A 10,693-nucleotide genomic window follows, 5' to 3' on the forward strand; every position below is an offset into this window, starting at 1 on the left:
TATTTTTGTCCAAGATATTCAGTTTAAGACCTAGAAAAGCAGCAAACTAAAATTTATGAATCAGGTCCTATGAAAGTTTAAGGATATTGGTTAAAAATTTTTCTGTCAATCAACTAATCAATTAATTGTCAGATAGTACCGTATACTAATATGTAGCTGGCTTTGAATTTTTGTCCATTCCTCTAACCTTTCAGTTGTTACTAGTACAATACTTTAATGGTTGTTATTGATCATTTCCACAGGCTGTCATGCCATACAATTAATAAACATGATTTCTACACATTTGAAGCATTTAACAAATTTTATTTAAAAAAAAATTTTAAAAAATCAGTGTACAAAAAAGGTGGATTTTTTTAACTTGCGACATTAGTTCTGATGATTTTGATATCATCGGCTGGCCGATCTTGACCGTTTGTCTCTACCATCCCGATCCGGTTCAGCACCCCCATCCCCTGGTACACTCGTCCAAAAATGCTGTGCTTTCCATCTAACCACTGAGTGGGTCCGAGAGTGAGGAAGAACTGGCTTCCATTTGTATCCGGTCCTGCATTGGCCATCGCCAGAATGCCCGCACCTAACAGAGACACAAACCAAGTGAGAGAATTACAATTTTGCGGCTTTTTGTTGTTATAAGTTTCTTAAGTATCATATGAATATTAAACATTATGAGCTGATTCATTTAAATTAGATTTCAAATCAAGAAATAATTGAGACAAAACTACCACATATTCACTTTTGCATTAATTTGGAATACATCACGTGTAATATGTATTACTTCAGTGTATTTGACTCAGCTCCAGTTTATTAGTTACTCCTGCAGTTTAATACAACAACCCTGCAATAAATCCCAACTTCAGTTTTGTAAAAATAATAGTGAGGACTCAGCACTGCCACACATACTAATAGGTTCATTATAAAGTGTGCAGGAGCCTTTTCTTTATTTATCATCCTGCATTTGTCTACTCCGAATCTGCCACCTTCTGTTCAACTGGGATGTTTCCACTGTGATTACCTGTGAATTTCAGCTCTGGGTTCAGCTCATCTTCAAACTGTTTGCCATATATGGATGCACCACCGCGACCTGTAAGGAGACTAAAGATGAGTAAACTCCATATTTACTCTTAAGTGAAATAACTCAATTAAACAATTATGTATACGTCATGCTTTATTTAATGAGGCTGGTGTTTCTCCACTGAAATGTCTTCACCATGTGACCTTCAGACTTTCCCGTGAGGTCCGATATTGCTCTATATTTCGCTATGAGTGTGGCTGATCAGTGTATAATTATGTGATGAACCCACCTGTTCCTGTAGGGTCTCCTCCTTGCACCATGAAGTCTTTGATAATTCGGTGAAACTTTGTGTTGGTGTAGTAGCCTCTTCTGGCCAGTTCTGCAAAGTTCTTGCAGGTCTTTGGAGCATGTTTCCAGTACAGCTCCACCACAACCGTCCCCATCCTGCAATGCATGGTCAGTATTAGTATCTAGTGTGTTTGAGCAGCACAGGCTTTGTTCTACGTTTTAGTTTTTAGTTAAAATAGTCATGGTGACGTGGTTTGTGACTTCATGCGGGTGCATAAAGAGATCCAAACAACACCAGCATGTTGCCAAAGAACCAAAGCGTTAGCATTGGCAGTTTTAGTCAGATCTTTACTCAATACTAGATTATCCAAAGAAGACATTACGGTCTTAACAAAGTTAACCTAGCAAGATCAACGCTAAGCTAAAGCAGCTAACAGCTAACGCTAGTTTAGTTTCAATGAATTACGTTACTGAGAGCTAGCTAGCTGAGTTAACATTCAGGGGTTTTATTAAACTTACGTCGTGTCCAGAGCCACTGTTGCAGGCTGCCACGTGTCTGGAGGTATCCCTGACATTTTTCCTCCAAACAGTTCTCCTCAGTAGTCTTTAAATAAACCCGCTGGAATAAAAAAGGAACAAGTTTATTATCCCAACACGTTTATTCAATTCATGTCAGAGGGAATTTCTTCTTCTTCTCCTCTTCATGTAGGAGGAAGTCAGCAACAATTGACCGCCCCCTACTGACCCGGGTGACATGTTAACTTAAAAGAAAGTAACTAAGTTCATTTACATTTCAAAAAGTACTGTACTTAAGTGCTATTTTGAGGTAGTTGTTCTGTATTTCCATTTTCTGCTACTTCTACTCCACTACAATTTAGAGGTACTTTTTACTTGACTAAATTAATTTATCATACTTATTTACTAGTTTGCAGGCTCATATTAGTAACTGCTAGAAAAGATCAGACTTGATCCCTAGAGAGAAATTCACAAGCTATGCAATAGTATATAAAGTGATTTAAATTAGCATTAGAAAATACCTCATATTTGAGATGCACCTCAGGTGAAAAAAACATAATTGAACGACCAAGTTGTTTTTCAAATGAAAAGTCACTGTCAAGTATTCCACGCTTGGAGCCAAGATGTTTTTGTAGAATTGAGATGTGCTCTGGATGATCAAAAGAGAAGTTTCAGATTTGTTTTCATTTAGTTGGAGAGAGTTTGAAGAAAAAAAAAAAGTCCTGACATCCTGCACTTTTTTTTTCCAGATAGAAAAATAATAACTGATAAAAACTGCCTTCTTCACTGACAATCCTTTATTAATCCCACAGTGGGGAAATTTGCAGTGTCACAGGAACAGCACAGGAGATAGTGAGAAGCAACATATGATAAATAATTAAACAATATGATAAGTAAAACAGTGAAACGACCAATTTCCCCTCAGGGATCAATAAAGGAATTCTGATTCTGATTCTGAATGTTGAATTTAATTTTATTGCACATGGGAAGTATTGATAATGCACAATTTAGTATACACTGATGATCCACTTGCACGTAAATTTGTCAGTTTCAGTATGTGTGGTCTACTGGGAGCAGTGTCCATTGTAAAGAACAGGCAGGAAGGACCTTCAGTGTCTTTTTGTCACACTGCACAGATGAAGCAGCAGTGAAGGAACAGCTCCTTCACCGCTGTAGGAAGGTGTGAGAAAGTATGTAATGTGAGCTCCTGGGGTGAGGCCAGGCAAGCCGTCAGTTAAAAGTGAAAAGAAGTGGATGGGAAAACACGTTTGAACGGTCTCAATGTTCATTTATTGTTTAAAAAAAAAAAAAGAAAGAAAGAAAGAAAGAAAGAAAGGGTACAGAGTGTTTAAGTGAGCAAAGAAATAAGGAAAGGCACATATTTTTGTGGTGTGCATAAATTACTCAATAACTGTGAGATTACTGTACTGCACAATGTGCGAGGTTGTGAAAAACAATCAAGTGCACCAGTTCAAAATTCAGTTTTACATCCATCGCAGGCAACATTTCAGAATAGCGACTGTATTATGTTGATCAGGTGTAGTTCACATTAAAAACTATGGAGGCAGCAACACGCATATAATGCGTCAAGCGTTACAGAAATGGATGAGGCGAAGAAGAAATTCTTCCTCGGTGCCCTTGTACTTACACATGACCTGTGTCTTAATTCAGCGCTTCAACTTTACTGATTTGTCACAACTTGCCTACGGTTGGCAGCCAGGTAGAAACTCATGCACTGTCTCCACTATTATTACGAGGGATAATTTGTTTGTTTTTCTTTACGGCATAATCTGCCAACAGGCTCTTGTTCTTGGTTTACCTGTAACGTTTACCTCTGTTCTGAATTCAGTTAGCAAGCTAATGTTGGCCTGAATCAAACCTTATGGTAAGGTTCTGCAACCGGAAACGCAGTGTTTCGGGTCAAAATAAAAGTTGGAAATACAAACATTGCCTCAGATTTTACTACTACTTACTCAAGTGATATTTTCCAAATGACAGTGGTCCATATTGACAGCTAGCTACCATGTAAAGTCAATTACCAGTAACATTGATTTGACTCTTTTTTGCATTGCTTGATTGGATCATTTTTCTTAGGAATAGTTAGCGTTGAGAGTTTAGCAAGGATGTGTGAAAATCCCAAGAATGGACCAATCATGAGTTGACCTTTCGTTGCATGAACATTTGTTCATACGGTACGTCTTGTTCCTATCAAAATTTAAATTGTCCCCACTGAGTTTCATAACCGGCAACATTGGTTGACACTACGTCTCTTAATGTCTCAGGTGACACTGTTAGCTGACGACGAAGCTCTACGTTGTAATGCTGTAGTATAAGTGTGTGCATTTAATTCTGAAAGTTGGACCTGGACTTGAAGTTTCCTTAATATTCTTCACTCTGTGTGGTGTCCAATCCAGTCCAGGAAGAGTCATTGCGTTGGTTAGTTATCCTGCTTGTTTATCTGGCAGGCAAAAGGAAGGGATTATTAGGGATATCATGCCACGTGGTAAATTGCGGAGGGACTTCGCTATGAAAGAAATTCTGTTGTGATCCAGGCAACATCCTGACTGTGCTAAAACTTAACTTCCTATACATTTACAGCAGCAGCAGCAGCAGCAGCTCAGGCTAGTTGTAGCTTTAAGCTTAACCTTGCTTTGACAGATGCAGCACTTTCTACATCCTTATTGCCTTGTGATTAATCAGATGAGGAGGTCTAATCCAATTAGGATGGTAGCATGCCTGTTAGCATGCCTAAGCTTACAGCTAGGTCAGGATATTTTTGTGAGTAAGCTGCAAGGAGGAAAGAGAGTAAAAGAGGTGTGCCAATAGCCAAGAAAAACAGACTTTTAGATAGCGATTAATTTTTATTTGCATTATTTTTCTGCCTCAAACCAGAGCTGTTATAGGCTGCAGTGCATGTTTGTCCAGGTAATAACAAGTCCAACTTCTCTTTCTCATCTCAAGGTCCTTCACCATGTCTATCGTCAAGATCCATGCCCGAGAGATCTTTGATTCTCGTGGAAACCCCACCGTAGAGGTTGACCTTTACACTGACAAAGGTAGGCAGCGATGTATGGATTATTAAAAAAAATGTAGAAATGTTTTATCACTGTACCTCAATAACAGAATTTATTTCATCACCTTAAGTGATTCTCATGTCGCCACTCTTATGTCCTCTTTGTGCTCTCTTGTACATTTCACAGGTTTGTTCAGGGCAGCTGTACCAAGCGGTGCATCTACTGGAATCTATGAAGCCTTGGAGCTCAGGGACAATGACAAGTCTCGCTACCTTGGCAAAGGTTTGTACCACATTTTGTTGTTTCTTTTTAGCAAGAAAGAATTAGTTAAATGTCAGGGGTGGTTTTGATATTTACTGTATTTACCACTATTGATAAACAAGCTTTACTGCCTTCACAGTTTGAAGCAGAATTCAATGTCAAGGAAAACACTGCATTTTATACTATTCTCATTTCTTTCTCTGTCATCTCTATTCTGCTCTGTCTCTCTTCCTTTTTGCCAGATATGAAAGGGTTAGTGAGTTTCTGTTGCCTGTCCCTCTTAATTTTGTGAATTTGACAATAGAACAATGAATTATTTAATTACACGGTAATACCTACTGATCACTGAATGCTGTTGGTACCCAGATATGTTGTGCATGGTGAATTGTCAGTAAAGCATGCTCTGAATCCAGTGCTGATGTTTATCTTATGAATTGATTGACTGTTAAATAAAACTGTGTTAGCATGTTGAAGAGTAAGAACAATTATGTTTCTTAATCAAAAATCAATAATAAAAAAAACATTTATACTATTGCATGTCTCTTTGTATATGTATTTAAGAAATAGAAGCCGCATGTGTTTCTAAATCTGTGTCTTTATTATTGACTTTACAAGATTTGCCCATGATGTTTTGAAAGAATAATCACTCTGATCTGTCGCAGGAGTCTCGCAGGCTGTAGAAAACATAAATTCAGCTATTGCACCTGCACTTGTTGGCAAAGTAAGAAAATAATTCGCACTCTCTGTGTGTGTTTTCAAGTTTTGGATATTTTCTTCATTGTTGTAGTGCCAATGTGAATCATTCCAACTTGTTCATCCCGTTCCCTCAGGATGTGTCTGTGGTTGAGCAAGAGAGAATTGACCAGATGATGATTGACCTGGATGGCACAGACAACAAATGTGAGTGACTATAGTCAAACTGTTTTTACTTGCCAATCTATAGCAACCATTGCAGCATCTGCAGTGAAATGGGTGCTTGAACCTGAGTTCTGTCAATCAGCAGTGACATTATTAAGGAATCCACAATCAATATTCAAATCAGATTTCAAACAGAATATGATTTTTCTTGTTGTTGTTGTTTTTGATCATTTCCTTTTCTCCAAACAGCCAAATTTGGAGCAAATGCCATCCTGGGTGTGTCCTTAGCTGTTTGCAAAGCTGGTGCAGCAGAGAAAGGTGTCCCCCTGTATCGTCATATTGCTGACCTTGCAGGAAAGCAAGAGGTCATCCTACCTGTGCCGGTGAGGATCTCTGTGACAAATTACATACATCAAATTCCTGCTGTATGTCTTCAGTCTCCCTCTTCAGTATGTTGTGAAATCACAGCCCTCGTCTCTCTCCCCTCCACCTCCACTAGGCCTTCAATGTGATCAACGGTGGCTCCCACGCAGGAAACAAGCTTGCCATGCAGGAGTTCATGATCCTGCCTGCTGGTGCGAGCAGCTTCAAAGAGGCAATGCGCATCGGAGCCGAGGTCTACCACAATCTCAAAAACGTCATTAAGAAGAAATATGGTCAAGATGCCACCAATGTGGGCGATGAAGGAGGCTTTGCTCCAAACATCCTGGAGAACAAGGAAGGTATGTAAAAAGGAATCATTTAGTTTGAGCTACCGATATATTAAGCTCTCGTAGAAGCTTTCAGTTTCCTTTCCAGACAAAAAATTGCCCGGTGTAAAGTCAAACTGATACTTTCTCAATTAAGAATATAAATCAAATGTTCAGCAACTAAATACCACTGTGAACAGGTAGACTGAGGATACAGGACACAGTGTCAGCAGTAAAAATGTGTGTTTTCTACTCAGTATTTGTTACAGGACTCATTATTCTATGGTGCTCCGTGCAACTTGAATAACATATATCATGAGACATAAAGCAGACTTGTTCACATTGATTGTTGAACTCTGCAGCTCTGGAGTTAATAAAGGAGGCCATTGCCAAAGCAGGATACACAGATGAGGTCGTCATTGGCATGGACGTGGCAGCGTCTGAATTCTACAGGGAGGGAAAATATGACCTGGACTTCAAGTCTCCTGACGACCCAAACCGTTATATCACTCCTGATGAGCTGGCTGATCTCTACAAGAGCTTTGTGAAGGATTATCCAGGTAACCTCCTGATACTTTGTCTTTTTACACATTTTATCAACAGGGAGCAGGACACACAGTATAGTGCCAGTGTAGCTTCGTGAAGGGAAGGCATCTGATTGGTCTGTAACTATATGGGGTTTCCTGAGCTTTAATCTATTCATCCTCTAAGACAAATTGATTGTGTGCTATTGTCATTGCTGCTTTACAGCATCAAACACCTGTTTCATCCTTGGAAATCTGTCAAGAACATTCACAATTCATCTCTTTTACACGGCACTTCATTTTTTTCAATCTTCAGATGGATAAAGCACGTGGCATCTTGAGCTGCAGCTCGAGTTTTAAACGGGTATGAAACGAAAGATAAATGGAAAAATAAGGCCGCAAGTCATCTTGTTTTTGAAGGAAATGAATCCTCATCAAGCAAAATGTAGATCACACAGATTTGTCTTTTGACTCACAATGACAGCACTGTCAAAAACAGATTTCTAACAGGAGCTTAAAGTCAAATGGCTATTTATCAGAATAATCTCCTCTGTTTGAACAACATAAAACGACACTGTACAAAGATAAAGATGTCACAGCCTGATTTTCAGAACAACAGTGTTAATTCAGCGTCTTCCTGAAAGTGTTTTGTATTATTTATATTGTATCTTGTACAGCAAATTAGCTCAATTATGGAGCCTGCATTTATATACCTGCCAGGCATTAACAGATACACATACATTCATTTTATTTAAACACTATTGTCTTGATAATGGAGATATAATGGAGATGCAGATTTCCAGTGCTGAATTTCACATTTTTTTAGCATGTTTTTACTTTTGAAAGGTGACATTCATGATCCATGATCCCTTCAGAAAGAAAGGATATTTTAGGTTCATCACACCTTTCCTCTCACATTTCCTATCAGTAATGTAAACAATGTACTTGCCAAATGTGACGGGAAGAAACATGAAGAGTCAGATGATCAAACAGGTTTTAAACAAACCCTGAGGTTAGGCAAAGGTATCTGGAACATTAAAAGTATTTCTCAAACTGTCTGTTTAGTTTATAGATCGATTTCCTTGTTTAACTTTGACAAGCAGTAGTTGGAATAGTTGTATATACACAGTTTTTCTGTGCAGTGAGGTATTTTACAGACATTTTGGGTGCACTCACTTTCAGTATTACCTCAAAATAAAGTGGTTTAGATAGTACAGCTTAAGTTGGAATAAATCAGAAATATTACAGAATACTTTGAGAAGAAGCTGTGATTGCTTCATTCAGGCCGTTTTGACGGAACAACAGCTGAACACGATGTTTCAGTTGAAGCCAAACTGATCAGCTGTTTCATTACCCATTGAGGAATGTTTGCATATTTTTCACTCCCAGTGGTTTCCATCGAGGATCCCTTTGACCAGGACGACTGGGCGGCTTGGACAAGCTTCACTGGAAGCACAGACATCCAGATCGTCGGAGACGATCTCACGGTGACCAACCCGAATCGCATCAGCAAGGCTGTGGAGGAGAAGGCCTGCAACTGTCTGCTGCTTAAAGTCAATCAGATTGGCTCGGTTACTGAGTCTGTGCGAGCGTAAGTCAGCATTTTAAATAGCAGTGTGTGTAGATTAGCTGAATATTAGAATATGTGCCATACAACAACCTGTAATCTGTCGACGTCGCTGGTGTCTCACTCCTCCTCCTCCTCACAGGTGTGAGATGGCGCAGGAGAACGGCTGGGGTGTGATGGTTAGCCATCGCTCTGGTGAAACTGAGGACACCTTCATAGCAGATTTGGTGGTCGGTTTATGCACTGGACAGGTAAACTCAAATATCAACATTTTATTGTAAGTGTGTCCTGTGTAGAATTGATAAATTGGATTTATCTCCACTTTCCATTTTCACATTGGGAAGTTATTTCCACTTGAAAGCGGGAAAAGTCAGAATAAAAGACACCTAAAATTGTCACAATTCAGTATAAAATCTGTGAGACGGGAATCATAATGGCATGACTTGGACAAAGATTTGATTATTGTACACATTTTGTCACAGATCAAGACTGGAGCACCCTGTCGCTCTGAGCGTTTGGCCAAATACAATCAGATTCTGAGGTAAGTCTGACACAAACTTGCCATTTTCAAAAGTATAAAATAAGACCCTGCATGTGTTATGTCATCTGTAATCTGTGAAGTAAAATACCACTAGTACCTTTTGTACTAGACCACAACTGCTTACTTGTGCTGTACTGATAAAAACTTCAAAGCACTATGTAGGTTAGACAATGAATCTCAGTTTTTATCATTTCTGTACCATTTGAACAGCGCTGTGTCTCTACACAGTCTGATAAATACAATCTTGATTTTAAAGAAGTTGGGATGCTGTGTAAAGCCTAAATAAACCAGAATATGATCATTTACTAATCCCTTTTGACATATACTCAACTGAAAACAGTGCAAAGACAGTATATTTAATGTTTGACATGTGAGAAAGAGAAAAATAAACTTTGAACTTTTTTTTTTTTTACTGTAGAATTGAAGAGGAGCTGGGAGACAAGGCTCGTTTTGCTGGAAAAAACTTCAGAAATCCAGTGATTGAGTAACTGGATGCAGCATTTACTTCACCTACAAATGGATTCATGCACACAACTCCATGACAACTCATTGGACAGTCATGGAAAACACATCAAAGCAATAATGGTTAATGTAGAAGTACTCATAAACTACCGGTGGTAATAAATTTATAGAGAACATGATATAGTTAGTGGAATTGTGACACTTGACTATCAGTTCTTCTACTGTATTTTGTGCTGTTTGTTAATATGGAGTGAAGTAATAGACCTGATTATAATTTGGATAATATTTATTGACAACACTGACAAACTGTAATCAAAAAAGCTGCACGTGGATTCACAGTTAATAAAAAAAAGTGTCTTAGTGACAAAATGCATCATGATTGTCCCATGTTTCCTTTAGTTGCGCTGTAGTGGTGGGAGATATTTTTGTTGGGTTAAGTGAGATTGACTTCCCCCATCTTTGATTATTTCAGCAATTTAGACTGAAACGTAATTAATCAAATGGACAATTAGAGAAAGGTGCTAGATATGTATGAAGAAGTATCCAATCCGCAAAAGTTTCTTTCTATTTCTTCCTCTCTAATAATAATAATCTTCCTCTCAGATTGCCTTTTTTTCTCTGCTGTCTGATGTGTTTTGATGTTTCAGATCACACTCTGTGAGACTGAGATTCAATGTCGTGTCACAAACCATGTTGTATTTCAATCATAAATCTGTCATCTCTGCTTTAGTTTTTGAAGCCACATTTTTCTTAAAGCCTGGCTCGTGATCTTATTTTCCATCACCTGCCTGTCTCACGCGCGCGCACACACACACACACACACACGCACACTTGCAGCATTTAAAGCCCTCTGCTCCTTTGCAGGGAGATTCAGAAGATTGAAGCTTGTTTAATTTTGAGTACATATTTGGAGCTGTGAGTTCAGGTATGTACACTGTTAACATGTTTTATTTGGGTCTAA

At 38.6% G+C, this 10,693-nt stretch overlaps 2 protein-coding genes across 3 annotated transcripts; one reads left to right on the forward strand and one right to left on the reverse strand.

Annotated features, from left to right (window-relative positions):
* Window positions 1-310: 310 nt before the first annotated feature.
* Window positions 311-2,000, reverse strand: ppil1 (peptidylprolyl isomerase (cyclophilin)-like 1). The gene is made up of 4 exons (XM_070959122.1): window positions 1,820-2,000; window positions 1,302-1,456; window positions 1,013-1,081; window positions 311-574 (listed from the first exon to the last, which is right to left on the reverse strand). The coding sequence occupies exons 1-4, from the start codon at window positions 1,873-1,875 to the stop codon at window positions 354-356; spliced, it is 501 nt and encodes a 166-aa protein (XP_070815223.1). The 5' UTR covers window positions 1,876-2,000; the 3' UTR covers window positions 311-353.
* Window positions 2,001-3,404: 1,404 nt separating this feature from the next.
* Window positions 3,405-10,105, forward strand: eno1b (enolase 1b, (alpha)). 2 transcript variants are annotated; one of them, XM_070994016.1, is made up of 12 exons: window positions 3,405-3,536; window positions 4,778-4,872; window positions 5,017-5,112; window positions 5,754-5,812; window positions 5,922-5,991; window positions 6,199-6,332; window positions 6,449-6,671; window positions 7,001-7,198; window positions 8,552-8,753; window positions 8,872-8,980; window positions 9,212-9,270; window positions 9,689-10,105. In XM_070994016.1, exons 2-12 carry the CDS (start codon window positions 4,788-4,790, stop codon window positions 9,756-9,758), a joined length of 1,305 nt encoding a protein of 434 aa, XP_070850117.1. In that variant the 5' UTR covers window positions 3,405-3,536; window positions 4,778-4,787; the 3' UTR covers window positions 9,759-10,105. The 2 variants fall into 2 exon arrangements, with proteins under 2 accessions (XP_070850117.1, XP_070850107.1); XM_070994006.1 differs by lacking the exon at window positions 3,405-3,536 and adding an exon at window positions 4,537-4,630.
* The last annotated feature ends 588 nt before the right edge of the window (window positions 10,106-10,693 follow it).

This window comes from Chaetodon trifascialis, chromosome 3, assembly GCF_039877785.1.
Source record: "Chaetodon trifascialis isolate fChaTrf1 chromosome 3, fChaTrf1.hap1, whole genome shotgun sequence".
NCBI classification, from domain to species: domain Eukaryota; kingdom Metazoa; phylum Chordata; class Actinopteri; order Chaetodontiformes; family Chaetodontidae; genus Chaetodon; species Chaetodon trifascialis.

Bases quoted from the DNA above. Each gene is read 5' to 3' on its own strand.
- ppil1 (XM_070959122.1), bottom strand. From the start codon at position 1,875: ATGTCAGGGATACCTCCAGACACGTGGCAGCCTGCAACAGTGGCTCTG. The intron at 1,457-1,819 runs GTAAGTTTAATA...CATGCATTGCAG, and splicing joins ACAGTGGCTCTGGACACGAC to GATGGGGACGGTTGTGGTGG. The intron at 575-1,012 runs GTAATCACAGTG...TGTCTCTGTTAG, and splicing joins CCCAGAGCTGAAATTCACAG to GTGCGGGCATTCTGGCGATG.
- eno1b (XM_070994016.1), top strand. From the start codon at position 4,788: ATGTCTATCGTCAAGATCCATGCCCGAGAGATCTTTGATTCTCGTGGA. The intron at 8,754-8,871 runs GTAAGTCAGCAT...TCCTCCTCACAG, and splicing joins GTTACTGAGTCTGTGCGAGC to GTGTGAGATGGCGCAGGAGA. The intron at 8,981-9,211 runs GTAAACTCAAAT...ATTTTGTCACAG, and splicing joins TCGGTTTATGCACTGGACAG to ATCAAGACTGGAGCACCCTG.